Source organism: Ascaphus truei, chromosome 1, assembly GCF_040206685.1.
Source record: "Ascaphus truei isolate aAscTru1 chromosome 1, aAscTru1.hap1, whole genome shotgun sequence".
NCBI classification, from domain to species: Eukaryota; Metazoa; Chordata; class Amphibia; order Anura; family Ascaphidae; genus Ascaphus; species Ascaphus truei.
This window is the reverse complement of record NC_134483.1, coordinates 52,169,096-52,189,648: the sequence shown is the minus strand read 5'-3', so window position 1 is coordinate 52,189,648 and position 20,553 is coordinate 52,169,096. Positions and strand designations below refer to the sequence as shown.

The window sequence follows — 20,553 nt, the reverse complement described above, 5'->3', positions numbered from 1 at the left end:
TATATATATATATATGCAAATACAACTGTATGCTCATCCGCATGTCTTAGGCAGGTCTGCAACCCCGCCTTTCCCCATTATCACCCAGCATACAGCACTTCCACTGCAGCAAGGGATTCTGGGAAATGACATGCAAATGAGCACACAGTGTCACTTTTTGCCTCAATAACCATTTTTAACATGGTTCCCTATAGGCTTAAGCTTGCTGCATGGTCACAGCTTTGAGCACAGCCAGGGTTAAGGTGCATACCCAGAAAACCACCCACAGACAGCTGTTTCGACCTATATATATATATATATATATATATATATATATATATTATCACTTGTGAGCACATTTACATGTCTCAGACAGGTCTGCACCCCTGCCTTTCAACCATTATCACCTAGCATACAGTGCTCCCACTGCAGCAAGGGATTCTGGGAAATGACATGCAAATGAGCACACAATGTGTCACCTTTGCCTGGAATATCCATTCACATGGAGCCCATTTAAGCTGATGCATCGCCGTTCACACAGCTTTTGTGCACAGCATGGGACTAGCAAAGCAAGTCAAACCACTCATAGACATGTTTCAACCTTGATGGGTATCATCAGTGTGAGGTTGGTTTATACTTGCTTTGCAATATTTCTAGGTTGGGTAGGTTTACCATATACATTTTAAGTTATGGTGGGTGAAAAAGGCAACAAAAAACCTCCACGGTTAGCATATACACGATAAGGCAATAAAGAATATCACTTGTGAGCACATTCACATGTGTTAGACTGGTCTGCACCCCTGCCTACATACATACATACATCTCAACTCCCTTATAGCGTTGTGTTTGGGGTCCAAAGAATCACATTGCGTTATAAGCTGATCGCATTACAAATAATGTAGAATTGTATGCATTGTACAATAAAGTATTTAAAATACCAATAATCGTGTTGTGAAGTGTTTATAAATACGAAAATTGGGAGCCACTCTTGCATCGCGTTATAAGCGGATTCGCGTTGTAATGGATCGCGTTATAATGAAGTTGAGCTATATATCTATCTATCTATCTATATAGATAGATAGATAGATAGATAGATAGATATAGATAATTTCTTTTTTCTTAATCTAACAGTGTGTTGAAGGAAATAATGGTAATTGGTATACATAGAACCAGATGAATTAAGATACTTTAGGCTATTTAACATGCTGTAATGTTAACCTAAATTAACTTTAGTGCATAGGCGTTATGATTAAAGATCTCCCCATGATAAGATTTTATTTAACTGCCATACATCTTAGAGATGAAACACTGTGCCTGCATGTGACAAAATGAGATGCCAAAGGGCTCCAATCATCCTTAAAAATATCTTTTCATGTGCACATTTCATTTGCAGTACTGTAGCTACGATATACCGTAATACGGACCTTCAGAAATCATTTTGTTCTGCCTACATACAATTCCACAGGGACTTTTCAATAAATAAACTACATAATCACGTATACAAAGTATCATCATTCTTTATTTTAAAGCTCTCTCCTATCTGCCTGAATCATAGAAGTACAAATGGAACAATAATTTTTGCTCTTAGAGCAACTAACTTTCATAGAAAAGAACAACATTTCTTAGAATATTTATCAACTGGATCTGCTTTAACAAGACGGTCTCTCAGATTAGTACTTCTTTTAATATCTATCATGGGAGTACTGTAAATTGAAGGGAGTCGGCAATCTCATATGTAATGCTCCCTTGCACAGCATTAGACCTCTTATTGAAAATAGCAATACAGTACTACTTACCCCCTTTTTTCCTGCTTCTTATTTTTATCGTAAAGCATGTGGCAATGTATAATTCTACATTTTTACCTAAACTGTCAATCGTTTGGTGCTCCTGTTATAAATCTGTCAAAATCCTGATTGTGTGCCTAACATAATGGCCGCCTTTCAGTTTCAATCAATCCTTCAGTCAGTGAAACTCAGCAACTAAAAGGTATCCTTTATATTAATAGGGTAACATTATCTATGGTTACAGTGTGCAACTCAAACTTCTGGGAACATTGGCAAAAAATTATCCCAAACAGGAATGTGTTGCAAATATCTTGCACTGCTTAGAAGGTGAGATAAAACCTGCTTTAGAAATCTTAGGATGCTTTAAAACTCAAAAATGGCACAAGGAGTTGAATGTAATTTTTTTTTAAACTTACTATTATCTAATACTACAGAATTGATTCATTTAAGAAAAACATACAAGATTTGATGTTTTGCTTCTTGAAGGTGGTATTCTAACATGACAATATACAGTATATGTGATCCCTTGCATTCTAGTGCTCCCTTTATGGCTTTATTAATCACACTAGCCTTCTCTTATTTATTTATTAATTTATTGTAAATATTAAACTTAATAGTATTATGTTTCATTCTTTTTTTTATATGTCTAAAATAAATTTTTGGGGCAAAATGATTGGTAAATGTGCTTGTGACATTTCATACTGGCATCCCGATGCCACACTTTGTACTGTACATTACAGTATGTGTTTATAATTGATCTATGTTGTATATTTGCCGGGATGGGCGTGGTTGTAAGGATGGAGGTGCAGTTAGGAGATTTAGCAGTCCAGTTCTTAAGGGCCATCAACAGGTCAAGTTTTAGTGATATCCCTGCTTCAGCACAGGTGGCTGTATGCCAGTAGAAGACAGACACTGATTCAGCCACCTGTGCTGAAGCAGGGATATCCCTAAAACTTGACCTGGTGGTGGCCCTTAAGAACTGGAGTTGGCCACTACTGCAGTAGGGGGAGAAGGAACAAGTGCAGGGGAGGACAGTGCATGACCACGATGGTTGGTAAGTGCCTCTGTGTGTTTGGGGACAAATAGTCTTGAGCTCGGGCTATTGAAATGCTTCATTTAGAAGGTGTATCTTCAGATCTGATTTCAAAGTATTGATAGAAGGTACTTGCTGTATACTGATCTTGAGGTTGTTCCAAAGGTATGGGGCATCTTTGAATGTGCTCTTGCACATTTCTCTTTACTTAAGCACACAAAGTGCCCCTAGTAGAAAGTGTACAGAGGGCACCATAAAATAAAAATAAGCCAAAACAAATGTGCATTTTGATTGTTTAGAGACAGTCACATGTGGCGACTGTCTCTAAAAAATCAAATTTAGCCGGCTTCCAAATTTTCAGTCGCAACGTCGCTCCATCGCACTCACTATAAGTGCTTGAGACGGAGTCAATTGATTTGTTTTGGAGCGACGTCGCCTTGCAAGGCACTATAAGCGCAGCCTAATTCCGTAAAGACAGGATTACACTTTCCATGTAAAGTATAAAGCTATATTCTAAAGGAAGCTTAAGAGGAGTATTAAGTATTTCGTAGTAGTAGTAAAATGTTGCTTCTTGGGTAGGACGTAATAAAAAAACCGCCATCAAAATAATAAGATAACAATAAAATAGTAATTTTTACATTTAATGAAGATGTCAGTTTTCTGTTTCTGTGTAAAGTAACATTCTTAAATATATTTTAACAAATTACTTACTTTTAGCTTTACTAATACTTTCAACAACTGATGTGGCAAGTTCATTAGAAATTAAGGGAGAACTCTTCATGATCTGTACAAAACCAAACAATAAAATGATAAACATTATTATTACTGTATTATTATTATTTCCTTTTTGTTAAATTCATTCACTTGATATTTTAGAAATAAGAGTGATATTTAGTAATAATATGCACCTCTAATGTATCATTGCTACCCTTGCACCAGTGAGTGATTTGAGGAGGGGGCATAGGAGGAGATAGCCAATGCAATATTATATGGAGACATGTCAAAATTTTGCCTTATAACTGCTTCACTTTTTCTTTTTCTCATATAAATCCATCAGCTCTCAGATGGTATAAATTCTTTATGTGCCGGATGACGTGCATTGCGATGTTTCTAGGGAAGATTGCGACATCAGCTCTAAGGGAGCGGATAGTGCGATTAGAACGGAAGAAGAGGTGAACCTCTGTTTCTATTACTGACTTTAGGGCAGATCACTGTAATGTGATCACTGAATTAGTGGTCACATGACGGGGAAGCCGGAAGGTTCGTGGCAGAAGGTGCCATAAACCTTCTGGCATTCTGGCACACAAACCGTAATCTATGTTCTTCAGAGATCTACTTCAAATGTAAATAGCATGATAAACAAGATTGATATATACTTTATGCCGCTGGTGCAAATTGATACCAATGAACATTTTTGCTTTGTACCAAACATGAGAGAAAACAGTGCAACCTCAATGAAGGGAAATGGGAGAGAAAAAGAAAAAATATATGGTCAAGTACACTCAGGCAAAAATAGCACTCAGAATATAAGGAGGTACGAGATGCACTCAGATGGAGTGGCTGGATTTAAAGCATTGACTGGAAAAGCTACTGCATGTATCTCTGTAGTACATCTCTCCTGTAGACTGTACTTTCATATAAGGTGTTTCATGTGGAAAATAAACAGGATAGATTCATCACGCAACATATACAATGTCTCAATATCCAAGCCTACTAGGTAGGTGTTGTCATGGTAACTTATGACAGAATATAATATACACCAAATAACTGGGTTGAACTGAACACGGCTTAGATATAATAAAAGAATTTATTCCTTAGATAGGTGAACACAGCAGATGACACAAATAACAAACAAGAAATACACTTACTTAGGAGGGGGAATGCAGAAGTAATCAGGAATCTTGATTAGCAATTCCACAGCAATCAGGCATCAATCAGTTGGTAAAATGAAGACAATGGATATAGGCTGACACCATTTTATATATCATTTCAGCCCTATATCTATCATTGAGTGCAGGCTATTGGAGAACAATTACCTGCACCCAATCTCTAACGTGGGAACATTAATAACCCATGCCCCCCAGCTAGTTGGCACATGCGTACTCTGGACCCTGGGGGTCTCATTTCTGTAACCCCACACAAAAGTTAGGGCGCCGACAAGTCTAACAGATGGTGGACCTGGTCAGGAAACCCTTTGTTTGTAGGTGTGACACTTACAGGCCACTCAAGCCCTGTATTTCTCCGCCCTAATGTATACAGCTAAGGTGGCTGAACCTTTGATCAGGGGGTCTGTTGTAGACAATAGGACGCCCCCCTGACCATTTACATTCCACATATGCAGGAATCTTCGCAGGCTTTTATCCCCGCTTTGAGATTCAGTACAGTTTTTAATATAAAGACATATTAAAATTAATCGGTTCTGTTGGGCCCAGCGGGTTGAAACGGGCCAGTCCTTCATGCCGGAAGTGACTCTCCATCGTGGCCAAGTTTCAGCCCGCTGCGACCTTCCAGACCGGAGATACACAAATGCAGGTTAAAACTTTTATTTCTGTAACAGGATTCTCCGCTTTAAAATAAATCTCTGCTGTTTACTAATTTCCCATTGAAATCAACAGGCTCCGTCGCCATAGGCTTTTAATGGAGCAACTCCGCAGTTGAAGTCAACGGGTTCCGCCGCCATAGACTTTCAATGGGGCAACTCCGCCATTGGCGTCTATGGGACTTCTCCGCCATAGCCTTTCAATGGGGAACCGCCGCCATTGACGTCTATGGGAAACATCACTGATCTTTACAGTTGCCCACACTCCGTCTGGTTGGTCGGAGAGGGCTGGAAAAGGTTATGCAGTCATGCCGGAACAGTGACTACAGGTGACCCAAATCCCAGCCCTCTGGTCCTCCCAGAACCGGAGATATGGGCTTACACTTTTCATGGTTTCGGACTTAGCCGTTTTCTCGCGCTGTGCTTTGCTCCACCATTGAAGTCAATGGCGCGACCCTCTTAGCGCGCGCGCGACCCTTTACGGGGGCCCTGGATTCTCGGGCCCGGGGGTGGTTGAGTGTGGGGAGGCCTAGGAGCTAGGGGCAAAAATAATTTTATTTCTAAGGGCCCTAGAACCTAAGGTTCCCACGCCACTTGTCGTTGAACTTGACCTAATAGTGATGAAAGCTCTTTTTCAGACATTGTTTCCGCTTCTGCGGTTCTGCGGTTTGGATGGCTGCCTACCTGTTCCTGGAGATCGGCGTCGAGGAATCCCCATTGAAGTCAATGGGCCCATTGACTTACAATGGGAAACCGCCGCTCCTCCTCTTGGACGCCACCTGCTGGTCTTCGAGGGAAACAGGTCCAAAACCGCTGGATTCACCATTGAAATGAATGGAGCTGCAATGGCGACCTATGGGACCCTGCAAAATGGAGCCTGAAAAGGCGGGAACATGGAACAAAGGGCTATAATCACTTCCTAACTATTAACCCTTCTCCTCCCGGAGGGATCCCGGTGTGTGTGGTGTAGACACTGACATGATAACAATACATGATAACAGGGGAAATACTCATTGGAATGTTGTAGCAAGGTAAAAATCACATTCCTGGACCGCAGTCCAGTTAACCCGTTGCCTCCGTGGTGAGGTCAGGGGGTGGCCATATGGGGTGCAACCCCTTTAATACAGGGCCAATACCCCTCTCCCTCTACACCTCCCCTTCTTAATGGGTGACCTGTGGCCCACTGGCCCTCACGGGGAGTGGGTCACTGATGGCACTATTAATGAACTCAGTCTCAGAGGGATAGTCCTGACAAGAAAGTCCATCAGCATTGCTGTTTTCACTACCCTTCTTGTGTTGGATAGTGAACTCAAATTCTTGCAGGGCCAAGCTCCACCTTAGTAGCTTGCCATTCTCCCCTGATGCCCTCTGTAGCCAACTCAGGGGATTGTGGTCAGTGATGACCGTGAAAGCCCACCCATACACATAAGGTTGAAGCTTTCTGAGTGCCCACACAATGGCCAAGCACTCTTTCTCAATGGTGGCATATGCCACCTCCCTGGGGAGCAGTTTACGGCTGAGGTACACCACGGGGTGCTCTCTGCTGTCTTCCCCCACCTGGCTCAACACGGCCCCAATGCCAAATTCCGAGGCATCAGTCTGTATGAGAAAATGTTTGGTGTAGTCCGGGACCGCCAGTATGGGGGCCCCAGCAAGCGCAGTTTTCAGTGCCTGAAACACAGTTTCACAGGCAGGAGTCCAGGTAATAAGCACAGGTAGTTGCTTTCTGGTCAGATCAGTCAGGGGTTTGGCCACGGCGCTGTACTGTGGGACAAACTTCCTATAGTACCCTGCGGTGCAAAAATGCCATGACCTGTTTCTTGGTTTTTGGAACAGGCCACTGAACTATGGCTTCTACCTTGGCTGGCTCTGGTTTGAGGTGCCCGCCACCCACCCTTTGCCCTAAGGGTACCGTTAAACCTCTCACATAATCCATTTGTCTGGGGATGGTACAGGGTAGTGCGCCGGTGCTGTACACCGCATGCATCCCAGAGACAAAGTAACAGTTCACTCATGAACTGCGACCCTTGATCGGTTAGGATCTCACTAGGGAAACCTACCCTAGCAAAAATGTTCAGCATCGCTGCTGCTACTGTCTTGGCATCTATGGTGCCAAGCGCTACCGCCTCAGGGTACCGGTTGGCAAAATCCACCAACGTGAGGATGTAGCGCTTCCCTGACCTTCTGGAAGGGTTCCCCTATTACCGGTAGTGGGTTCAGGGGTGCCTTCACACGGTTGCCCGCTGGCAGGCATCATAAGAGCGGCAAAAAGTGCCCACATCCCGGGATGCCCCCGGCCAGTAGTAATGCTGTAAAAACCGGGCTCGCGTTCTGTTGACCCCCTGATGCCCCGCCAACGGAATAGAGTGAGCTACCCATAACAGTTGCTGTCGGTACCCCTGGGGCCCTACTAGCTGTCGCTTACCGGTCACTCCCTCCTCTATCCCTGGGTTCCCCGCTTCTCTGTACAGGAGTTCCCGATGCCATAGGCAGTGCTCAGTGCCCTCCCCTGCCTGAGACTCGGACGCCCGAAGTCTCATGCCGGCCAGGCTGGGGTCTGTCTTTACTGCTTCCCTAAACTGGGCTCCTAATTCTGGCCACCCTCCAGTCATGTGCATGTCATGGGAATGGGTAATGGTGAGGGGAAACAGTAAGTCAGTCTGTGGTTGCAACTGATCCTGGCTTACCTCCCCGGGCTCCTCAGCGCCTTCCACTATCGTTGGTCCCAAAGGCAGGGGGACTGGAGCCGCCGCCATTGCCGCGGTCTGGCTCCGGGTGACTGTCGCCACAGCAGCGGGTCTTGGTACCCGGTCGTAGGTGCAGGTCATCGGTCCCAGGTCGTTGCCAAGAAGAACTTCGGCATCCAAACCGGGCAAAACCCCCACCTCCCGCACACCCTGTCCCTCCCCCCAATCCAAAAAGATCCTGGCAATTTGCTGGAAACGTGGCTCTCTGTCTGCCACAGTAATCTGCATCCCAGGTCCTGGGAGCAATTCCTTTGGCCTGACCATATCAGGTCGGACCAGGGTTACCGCAGTACCTGAATCCATCAAGCCGATTGCTTGTCGGTCACCGACTGTGACCGGGGTGAGGTGTCTGCCCCGGCCATCTGTCTGCTGTAGAGCCGTGTTGGGATGTCCTCCTCTCCTGGCTATAGGCACTGAAGAAACCGGGACAGGCGTTGCATGGGACGTCTCGCTGGGAGTTGTTTCCATGACTGGTCCGGATTCTTTGGTGGAAGCCACACACACGCGGGGTACCGGCTTCGCAGCTGGGGTGCGTTGCCCCTGATGGGGTCCACTGGAACGCAGGGGTTCCGGGCAATCTGGTCGGATGTGACCCGTGCGTTTGCAGTTGTAGCATCGGCGCTCGTGCCGAAGCTCTCCCGCCTTCTGTGGACCGCTGCCCGCAGGCGGCTTCTGAGTCCATAGGGGAGTACTGACAGTCTTTTTAACTGGGGCCGCCACAGCCGCTTTGGCGGGCATCAGCGCCCAGCTGGCGACATAATCATCTGCAAGCCTCGCTGCCTCCTGGTAAGTCTTGGGCTTTTTGTCGTACACCCAAGCCCTCACCGGCGGAGGACCCTGCTACATGAGCTGCTCCTGGAAAATCAGATCCAGCAGGAGTTGGTGAGTCTTTGCCCCATAGCCCTCCACCCATCTGAGCCCACACAGGGCCATGAGGGTCACGTAAGTCACATAGGACTGCAGGGTCTGTCTCTCTTCCAGACGGAATTTGCCCCGGTAGCCTTCAGGGGTGAGACCATATTTAAATAATAACAGCTCTTTTAAATGATCATAGTCATCAGCATATTCCTCTGGAAGCGCCATCATGGTCTGCTTAGCCAAGCCGGACAGCAAGGGGTCCAAACGTGCGACCCGGTGCTGGGGAAGCACTTTGTACCGCCGGCACTGTGTTTCAAAGTTCTTTAAGAAACTGTCGATTTGATCAGTACCTTCCACGAACTTGGTGAGGCTGTGATGGTCCAGTTTGAGAGTATCTCAGTCCTGGTGGGCAGGGGGGCAATAAGCGGGCCGGTTCACCGCCATAGTGATGAACTGCAGCCGCTCCTCCGGTGTCCCTCTGTCACCCCACACAGTAATCAGTGCCAGCATTTGCAGGGGTGAACGAACTGGTAGCCGCGGCGACCAGTAACCCTCCTGCTGCACTGCTCCCGGGAGGTGCTCCCGCTCCCTCCCCGGGATTCTGCCGCCCCGGCACTGGGTTCCTTCCCTGCTCTCCGGGCAGTTGCACAAGGGCAAGCTGAGCTGTATCTTGGGGCTCTGCAAGCCGGGCTTCGTGCTCTCTGATTGCCTCCATCATCTGCGCAACCTCTTGGTTCTCCCAGGGCAGTCCATATTCTCGACACTTTTCCCGTAGCTGAGCTCTGGTCCGGATATTAGATGAGCCTTCACCCTCGCTCATGGTTCACGGCTGGTAGAGGTTCGGTCATAACAGTGAGGTGGTGTTATAACTTGCATTATATGTTGCACACCGCGTGTTCAATATCTTTAGCCTTAGGAACTCGCAATTCACCCGAGTTCCAGCTGTATTACAGAGTCCCGCAGTAAACTGTAATACAGGTTCAGTTCAATCCCTCTGCTGCCACCAGTTTATTATATGCCTGTCACGGTAACTTATGACAGGATATAATATACACCAAATAACTGGGTTGAACTGAACACGGCTTAGATATAATAAAAGAATTTATTCCTTAGATAGGTGAACACAGCAGATGATACAAATAACAAACAAGAAATGCACTTACTTGGGAGGGGGAATGCAGAAGTAATCAGGAATCTTGATTAGCAATTCCACAGCAATCAGGCATCAATCAGTTGGTAAAATGAAGACAATGGATATAGGCTGACACCATTTTATATATCATTTCAGCCCTATATCTATCATTGAGTGCAGGCTATTGGAGAACAATTACCTGCACCCAATCTCTAACGTGGGAACATTAATAACCCATGCCCCCCAGCTAGTTGGCACATGCGTACTCTGGGCCCTGGGGGTCTCATTTCTGTAACCCCACACAAAAGTCAGGGCGCCGACAAGTCTAACCGATGGTGGACCTGGTCAGGAAACCCTTTGTTTGTAGGTGTGAGTTATAACACTTACAGGCCACTCAAGCCCTGTATTTCTCCGCCCTAATGTATACAGCTAGGGTGGCTGAACCTTTGATCTGGGGGTCTGTTGTAGACAATAGGATGCCCCCCTGACCATTTACATTCCACATATGGCAGGAATCTTCGCAGGCTTTTATCCCTGCTTTGAGATTCAGTACAGTTTTTAATATAAAGACATATTAAAATTAATAGGTTCTGTTGGGCCCAGTGGGTTGAAACGGGCCAGTCCTTCATGCCGGAAGTGACTCTCCATCGTGGCCAAGTTTCAGCCCGTTGCGACCTTCCAGACCGGAGATACACAAATGCAGGTTAAAACTTTTATTTCTGTAGCACAGGATTCTCAGCTTTAAAATAAATCTCTGCTGTTTACTAATTTCTCATTGAAATCAACGGGCTCCGCCGCCATTGGCTTTTAATGGAGCAACTCCGCTGTTGAAGTCAATGGGTTCCGCCGCCATAGACTTTCAATGGGGCAACTCCGCCATTGGCATCTATGGGACTTCTCCACCATAGCCTTTCAATGGGGAACCGCCGCCTTTGACGTCTATGGGAATCATCACTGATCTTTACAGTTGCCCACACTCCGTCTGGTTGGTCGGAGAGGGCTGGAAATGGTTATGCAGTCATGCCGGAACTGTGACTACAGGTGACCCAAATCCCAGCCTTCTGGTCCTCCCAGAACCGGATACATGGGCTTACACTTTTCATGGTTTCGGACTTAGCCGTTTTCTCGCGCTGTGCTTTGCTCCGCCACTGAAGTTAATGGCGCGACCCTCTTAGCGCGCGCGACCCTTTACGGGGGTCCTGGATTTTCGGGCCCGGGGGTGGTCGAGTGTGGGGAGGCCTAGGAGCTAGGGGCAAAAATAATTTTATTTCTAGGGGCCCTAGAACCTAAGGTTCCCACGACACTTGTCGTTGAACTAACCTAATAGTGATGAAAGCTCTTTTTCAGACATTGTTTCCGCTTCTGCGGTTTTGCGGTTTGGATGGCTGCAACCTGTTCCTGGCGTCGAGGAATCCCCATTAAAGTCAATGGGCCCATTGACTTACAATGGGAAACCGCCGCTCCTCCTCTCGGACGCCACCTGCTGGTCTTCGAGGGAAACAGGTCCAAAACCGCTGGATTAACCATTGAAATGAATGGAGCTGCAATGGCGACCTATGGGACCCTGCAAAATGGAGCCTGAAAAGGCGAGAACATGAAACAAAGGGCTATAATCACTTCCTAACTATTAACCCTTCTCCTTCCGGAGGGATCCCGGTGTGTGTGTGTGGTGCAGACACTGACATGATAACAATACATGATAACAGGGGAAATACACATTGGAATGTTGTAGCAAGGTAAAAACCACATTCCTGGACCGCAGTCCAGTTAACCCCTTGCCTCCCTGGTGAGGTCAGGGGGTGGCCATATGGGGTGAAACCCCTTTAATACCGGGCCAATCCCCCTCTCCCTCTACAGATGTTCTCAATGGTCATGACCCCATCAAGTCTGTTAAGAATGTATTTTGTATCTCTGAGGTATTAATGATGTTACAAAAGGTCTTAATATAGTTTATACATTGCCTTCTCAGTTAGACTACTTATGCCAGAGACAATTGAACGTCCTAGGGGGTGCTTTTCTTTTTGTGTAGTTTTGGTAGGCTATACAAGGTAGCAATTCTAGGGCATTTGCCCAGGATGTATTCAAACTCAGATTGGGATATTACTTTATTAATTAATCCTTGGTTTAGTATAACTCAGAGTTTTGATGATGTCAGACAGGAGTGATAGGGGTATTTAAAGCTGGTTGAAGAACAACGACATGAACCCATGAGGAAGCAGGAAATGCCTGTGAAACGCGTAGGGTGACGAAGGACAGAAGCCAGAGACGGACCGATTAGACCGGAAGTGATGTCAGATGCCGGCATGCCCGTAGAGACTGTCAACTTGGAGACAGTTACACATGAGAAGGGAGAACTTTGCTGTACTGGTTGGCTCCATATGTTTTTAAGAAAAGCTTAAAAGAATCACTAGATTGTGTGGTTAGGGATTATTTCCCATAACGTTTATAAATTATCTTTATATGCCGAGCGATTAGTCGACCCTGGTTTTTTTCCACATGAAACACCTAACATGAAGGGACCCCCTTATATTCTGAGTGCTATTTTTGCCTGAACATACTTCACCACATATTTTTTCTTTTTCTCTCCCATTTCCCTTCAATGCGTTTAGACTAAGGAACAGTCTATTTTTCCCACAGAACTTTCCTCAATTTTTTTTAAGGGAAAGGTTAGGGTCACCTACTGTACATTTTCACTTGTTCGAATATATTAATCACTTGCTTGCAATTATTGATGTAGTAGTATTTATTGCTTGATTTGTTTGCATTTAATGTTTACTCTTTATTTTGGAGAAAAGCACACCGTGCTGATACATATCCCCATTAGTTCCTATTCAAAATGGTGTGAAGCCCCTTTTCCATGTCAGAGTAGCTTGGAAGTGACTTCACAGCATATTGAGTAGGAACCAAAATGATTTAAAACGGCAGTAAAAGAAAGTTGTGTGGTTTAGAAGGCTGCATAGATGGGCACCACATACTGTATAATCAACCCAGAACCCAGCATACTTGGAATATACTGTATTGTATTTTGTTTATTGGAGAGCTGGCTTTAGGATTTAGTGAGTACAGTATTAGTAATATTTCACCAAGCTTTACATTCTTCTGCCCCTCCTTACATCTCAGCCCTAATTTCTCGCTATGCACCATCCCGACTCTTTCGTTCTTCTCAAGGATGTCTTCTTTCTACCCCCTTTGTATCTAAAGCTCTCTCCCGCCTTAAACCTTTCTCACTTTCTGCCCCACACCTCTGGAATGCCCTTTCCCTCAATACCCGACAAGCACCCTCTCTATCCACCTTTAAGACCCACCTTAAGACACATCTGCTTAAAGAAGCATATGAATACACTGGATAATCCTGGACACGATGCATAAAGCTTGGCCCCCTGCAGACGCACTTACCAGAACGCCCTCCTACTGTCTCTGTACGTTCTCCCTACCTACCAATTCGATTGTAAGGTCCTCGGAGCAGGGACTCCTCTTCCTTAATGTTACTTTTATGCCTGAAGCACTTATTCCCATGACCTGTTATTTATATTATTTGTTATTTATATGATATGTATTACTACTGTGAAGCGCTATGTACATTTATGGCACTATATAAATAAAGATATACAATACCAAGTACTGTAAGTGAGTATTCCTAAATCTTCTACCTTCATTCCAATCAAATCAAGCTTTAGGAGGAATCAGAGCATTAGCAAGCACATATTAGCACTTTTCATATATGGGAATGTGGGATTAGTTGGTTAATATATGGCTTTGCTGCTGTGTCCTAAGGAGAGGGCTGAGAAACACTTAAGTAAAACTTACACTATCTTAACATTGTTCAGTATTCTCTGTCTTCTATTTAAAAAGCAAGACTGTCTTACACCGTATATTCCTTTAAAAATCACATCTTTCGGTTTAAAAGCAATACTTACCTATACATTTTATATCACAGTACAATGTGTACAATAATGGAAAAACGTGTATGTTTGTCTACTTTTGGCTGCACATTGATTCCCTTTTACCCTGTGTTACCTTGTCCTCCTTATCATCCTTTTCTTGCTCAGCACCAGTCACACTTATAACGTGTTCTACTTCATTGTCATGATTAGCCTGGATAGCCTCCTGCACAAGAGCATCAACAGAGAGCACCTGAATGCTGTAAACTAACACAAAAGAACTAGTTTAATGACATACATTTTGAAATAAAACATGATGTAAGACAATAGATATGCCTACAGTGTAATAAGATTTCCTTAGAAGTCATTTCCAGTGGTGGCCTTCTCTCCGACGGTCTCAGATGTGGGAGTCTAAAGGGCCCAGTTAACACAATTTCTCCTCCCCCACTTAATCTAATTTTAATCAAAATCTGGCATGTATTTGCCATGGAAAAGCATCTGCATTTTTAAAGTACCTTATCAAAAGGTGCACCGACTATTTCCCAAACTCTGGGAGTGCTTCTGTAAGCCAATATTAAATCATGTATTTATATTCTTTGTCTTCGTGTAAAACTACTAATGGTTATGTCTTCAGGTATCGTCCTTGTTTGCACTCCAATATATTTTATTTTGGACTGGGTATTAACTTGCATTGTACCATGTATCTTTAGACTCATTAGGTCTATGGAATCACTATCTACATGATCTTTCCCTCCCCCTTTTTTCCTAGCAAAATGTATTATTTCAGATTGCAAATGTATGTCTTTTGACCTTTATTTTTCAAACTTAAAAAAAGCGAAAATATTTTATGCTTATTATAATCTAATGCTTTATTTTTTGCAAATGGCATATTAGTCAGAGGGAGCAGTGTTTCGGTGTTAATTGTTTATAGTTTATAACCAGTTAATTGTTGAAGAATCATTTAAAGATGAACATGAAAGGGCAGACAACACCCCTGTTTAAAAAGTAGCCTTAAAATAAATAGTATATATGTTATTAATGTACTGAGCTTTTTATCAAAATTAAGTCACCTGTGTCAAATCCCAAATAAAAAAATTAAATGTTTAGGAGTGTGGCAAATATATACACATATAACATATATTCAAGGTAAAACCCTTAAAATGTCAAAATTCTACCTAATAATGTTGGCAAAAGGGGAGCCTATCTCAGTACTTTACAAAGTTTGGGTTAAGGTAAATTAACCACTTCTTCTGTTTAGGTTTTTTTTTTATATATAATGTTTACATTTTGTGCAACTCTCATTTTTAAAAATCCTGTTTTTAACAAAATAGACAGACATATCACTAAATAACAGCCTGATACCTGCCAATGGTAGCCCCTTGCATGCTTCCCAGTTATGTCTAGTCAAACTACTGTATTTCACACCCTACACATACTATAAACTCTCACCAAAATGCCTGGTCCTATTTCTGAATGAAAAGTTAAGTGTCTGACAAGTTCAGTTTAATGCGAAATTACTAATCTACCAATACAGGTGCAACTGCCTGTTGTGAACCGCTTTCCGAGGAAAAAACGTGACCATCTCGCGGACACTCCACTAGATGGTCCACAGCAGGCTGTAATGGCCCATCGGATTAACACAGTCAGGGTCCCTGCATTTGAATGGGACTCGCGTTGTATGAATCCTACCGGGTTATACCTGTCTGTAAGAGATGCGCAGTAAGAGATAGACTGAATAAGTCACTCTCCCTACGCGCCTCTAACAGGCGATCGCGGGGCTTTTATTTTATTTTAATAATATAGTATTGTAGCAGGGGGTCTCCTTGAACTGATTTCAGGTCTGGGGACCCCCTGCTTCCCGAGTTACAGGCCCCGTTATGGGGTACCGGTATACCAGCAGCCATGTTTAAATTCTCCCGCGTCACGGCCCACGTGATCGGGAGATTTAACCAAAGGAAGCAGATACCGCACCCCATAACGGGGCCTGTAACTCGGGAAGCAGCGTGTTCCTGGACTTGAAATCAATGCAATTCAGCTCTGGAAACCTCTTAGTACAATACTATGTTATCAAAATAAAAGCCGCTTCATTATGCCAATGAAGGGGTTACGCCAGACTACCTGGTGTAGAGGGGGTGAGTGAATGGGATAATTGCCCCAGGGTAGGTGGTTAGGCCTACTGGGAAGGTTGCAGGAGAAGTTAACCCCTTCATTACCTTAGTAGTAACCGGTATGGTAAGGAAAGGGTTAACCCCTCCCACTACTCATCCGAGAGGCCTAACCACCCATCCTGGGGAACTACCCCCTTCACCCACCTCCTCTGCCCCCAATAAACGTATATATACACAATACACTTAACCTCCCCCACACCCCGTCACCCTCCCCCCCAACACATACAGTACAGTAATGGGAAAAATCCCTATTATCCATATCTGCATAATAGCTCATTTGCCCATTAACAAAAAAAACATAACTAAAACATTACCCAGCCAGCATATAGTAAATGAAAGCTCTACTTACCCCTGCCAGGATGAAGGCTACCCTCCTCTCCTCTTCTTTAGTGGGTACCAACAGTAAATTAAAACACTGTTGGTACCCACTGAAGAAGAGGAAGAAGAGGAGGATGAGGATGGCCTTCATGCTGGCAGGGGTAAATAGAACTGTCATTTACTATATGCTGGCTGGGTAATGTTTTGGTTATGTTTTATTTTTTAATGAGCAAATGAGCTATTATCCAGATTGCCCATTACTGTACTGTGTTGGGGGGGAGCGGGGGTAGGTGTTGTTCAATGTATTGTATTGATATATTTATTGGGGGCAGAGGAGGTGGGTGAAGGGAGTAGTTGTCCCAGGATGGGTGGTTAGGCCTCTCGGATGGGTAGTGGGAGTGAACCCTCCCGCAACCTTCTCGGTAGACCTAACCACCCACCCTGGGGACCCCGTTCACTCACCCCCTCTACACCAGGTAGTCTGGCTTAACCCCTTCATTGCCTTAGTCACTAAGGTAATGAAGCTGCTTTCATTTTTATAACATAGTATTGTACCATGAGGTCTCCGGAGTTGAATTGCATTGATTTCAAGTCCGGGGACCCCTGCTTCCCGAGTTACAGGCCCCGTTATGGGTTGCTGGTATCTGCTTGCTTTGGTTAAATCTCCTGATCACGTGGACTGTGACGTGGGAGAATTTAAACATGGCTGCTGGGATACCGGTACCCCATAATGTGGCCTGTAACTCAGGAAGCAGTGGTCCCCAGACCTGAAATCAATGCGGTTCAGCTCCGGAGACTCCCTGGTACAATACTGTATTAAGAAAATAAAAGCCCCACGATCACCTGATAGAGGTGCGCAGGTGAAGCCAGGTAAGATTCATACAGCGTGAGTCCCATTAAAACAGAGGGACCTCCCCTGTGTTTATCTGATGGGCCATTAGTCTGGTCGCTCGAATCTCGCGGCGTGGGACAGGATGAAGTACAGAATTCGCAAGTCAAGCGGTTCAAAACCGGCAGTAGCACCTGTAGGTGATTTAAATGTCCTGTTCAACCCCCTTGATGATGTTGATGTTCAAATGTGGTCCTATAGTATTCCCACTCATGATGTAGAGGCTCATATTCAGGCATCTACGTCATCAAGGGGCAAGTAATCCAAGCGTTGCTTTTTTTTTTTACATAGGTTTTAAGCAGAGGGCCTCCCGAGCTGAATCCAATTAGTTTCAGCTCTGGTGACCCCCCTGCTTCCGGAGATACACACCTCCATAGGGGGTGCCGTTACCACTCCATAATGGGCCAATAGGAAGCTGTGTCGTCATCCGGTGCGGCTTCCTATTTGCCCACGAGAAGCGGGACCTTTAAACCTGCAGAGATACCGGCACCCTCGGCAGAAGTCTGCATCTCGGGAAGCAGGGGGTCACTGGAGGTGAAATGAATGGGGTTCAGCTCCAGAAATCACCCTGCTTCAATTCTGTGTAAAAATGTATTATAAAAAGCGCAGGAATTACGTTAAGATCTGCTCGGAGAGACAGAGAGAAACGGCTTCTCTCTGGGACTCCTGCGCAGCTATTACAGACTGGCGGCTAGACCGGCAGGTCCCATTCAGAAGCAGGGAAACTTGCAGAGTTAATCTTCCCAGGCCGCTTTCTGTTTTTGGGGCCATGAACGCACGTGACTGCACTGCGGTTTATCGACCACGTGACACTGAACACATCTGTATAATGTGTTTTCTAATATTTACAAGTCTGACAAAGAAACTTAAGTTCTCCTCTGCATATTGTACCTCTATCTGCACTGATATTCACCTATGAATCCCTTCAGTGACAATTAATGCCTGTTAGCAAAGGAATTACCAGGTATCGTGCACTGTAACATATGGAAAAAAACTGGTTGCAAAAATAAGGGGGGGAAATCTAATAAATTTAAGAAAGGCACTAGATTTGAAGAACAATTGCACTTTTTGCAAGTTTTTGAATGTACAATAACCAAAGAAATTGTGTAAGTACAATACAGAAGTAGTATAAAGGATTTCTTGGTTAACAAAAATAGTGGTACCCTGTGCCAAGTGTTCCAGAGATGAGCTCTTTCCAGAATAATGCTTCCCAAGAATACAGCCCTTAATGGGGAATGGAGGAAACACAGGTGGTGGTGTGGGGGCTTGGGGAGGACTGATGATTTCAAACAGTCTGCGGACCACATAGCCCAGTATGTTGTTGTTAAGTGCAGGTGCTTTCGTATTCACATCTTCTTGTGGACTCCACTCCCCCGCCATCGTCTACAGCAAAAAAAATAATGAAAGAGCCAGTAGAAAATATTTGCACCGCATGAAAGAAAAGCTAAGTCACATTCATTTTCCAGACACTAGGCATCATCACAATTTATGTTCAGATTAGGATTTCAAGATTTCTATTTACTCTTCTCATGGTTTTCAAAACGGTTCACTAAACTGTATATGCGATTGATCTATATTTGTGTGCATGTGCTGGACATGTTCAAGTACTGTAGCAGGGTGTCATTTTGCTTAGTACAGTTAACTGATGGCACAGTCGCTCCCAAAAGTAAATAGTGATCCTTACAACTGGTATCAGCATATACAGAAGTAGATTTTCTCAATGCAGGCAGGTTGATCAAACATTATTTATTGTAACATTATGTTCACCATAAGACAGCCTGCAACATATCAGAAAGAGCATGTCTTTTCTTCAAGCCTTGAAAGTGGTTCATGCTGGTCCTTGTTAATACTTATTATAGGCTAAGAAGTAGGACTGGTGAACAAGGTTAATTGGTTTAAAATCTAAATGCTAATGGCTTAGGAATGCCTGAAACTCCTGTTGAATTTACAGCACCTTTGTTTCAGACAGCAAATTCAAAGATACCTTTAGTGAGAAGGTAGAAGAGAGACAGCAACTAGGACATTAACAGCTCTCTGCAGCCCCAATCCCGCCACTGGATTAAAGTGCAATATGTTTCATGTGGCAAATTTAAAGTTGCTTTAATAAAATGGCATGAATCAAGGTCAAACCCTCTTCTATCTTCTTAACCCCTTGAGTGCTCTCATGATGGTTTTAGGACATCACAAAGGCCAGAACGCTGGTGGTCTATGTGAAATTCAGTGAATGTCATTACTATTTTATTTATTTTTTAGGAGAGATCTGAACTGAAGAGGCTTCTTTCAGTGTGTGTCTCCGGCTCCACAGTACAGTAAAGCTTTTTTTTATTTGGGGATGACAGAGCAAAATGCATTGACAGTAATATATGTGTAGATGTCTATATGTGTGTCTATATGTCACACAAGGGTAAGGGACTCCCTTGACGGAAGGGGGCACTCAAGGTTGCACAAATAGAAATTAATTTATTACAACAGGACTGAATACGCATAATTTAAAACAATTAAAACAAACACTGTCACCAAAAACAGACACTGTAAAGGAAGGACTGTTGGGGAAATTGAAAATGGAGGACTGCTTTATGGATGCCCAGTGGATGCTGTATCGGCCGTGAAGCAGAAGCTGTTGCTGTGTAAAGTGCTGTTCGTCCAAATTGACCCAGGGGGGTCTAAATGCTCACCACAAAGTCACTTATGTAAGTGCATTACTTTATGTTTTTTTTTAAATAAAAGCAATATTATACTATTTTTGCTTTTTCTTTTCTATATGGGGATTTTCCCTCCCTTCCCATGGTATAATACCTGTGTAAACACGGAGTACCTTTTTGGAGAAAAGTTGGTAACTTATAACAACCACACTGCCTGATCATCACGTCTAATATGTGAGTGAAAAATCTAGAGTCCTCATCAATACTCTATTTGTTGAACCAGATAATATTGCACTATGGGGTGTCTTTATTTTCTTCCATGTCCTGATGAAATTTGCGCACCTGCTGTTCTTCAACGTTAATAAATATGGTGCTTTTATTTGCTAGTTACTAGTTTTGCAAGACTTAAGTACTGTAAATAACCCCCAGAGTGCTTCACTTTCCAACCTCTATTATTACAATATAATGTTTGTAAAAGTCATGATTGAAAATAATATGTGAGTGAAAAATCTAGAGTCCTCATCAATACTCTATTTGTTGAACCAGATAATATTGCACTATGGGGTGTCTTTATTTTCTTCCA

At 44.0% G+C, this 20,553-nt stretch overlaps 1 protein-coding gene across 3 annotated transcripts in view; it reads right to left on the bottom strand.

Annotated features, from left to right (window-relative positions):
* SPEF2 (sperm flagellar 2) overlaps positions 1-20,553 on the bottom strand; it is a 245,736-nt gene that overhangs the window by 122,250 nt on the left and 102,933 nt on the right. For all 3 annotated transcript variants that reach the window (XM_075588085.1, XM_075588094.1, XM_075588104.1), the window contains exons 11-13: positions 18,492-18,711; positions 14,090-14,220; positions 3,508-3,580 (exon numbers count right to left, since the gene is read on the bottom strand). In XM_075588085.1, coding sequence (XP_075444200.1) covers positions 3,508-3,580; positions 14,090-14,220; positions 18,492-18,711 — 424 coding nt within the window. The remainder of the gene's footprint in view (positions 1-3,507; positions 3,581-14,089; positions 14,221-18,491; positions 18,712-20,553) is intronic.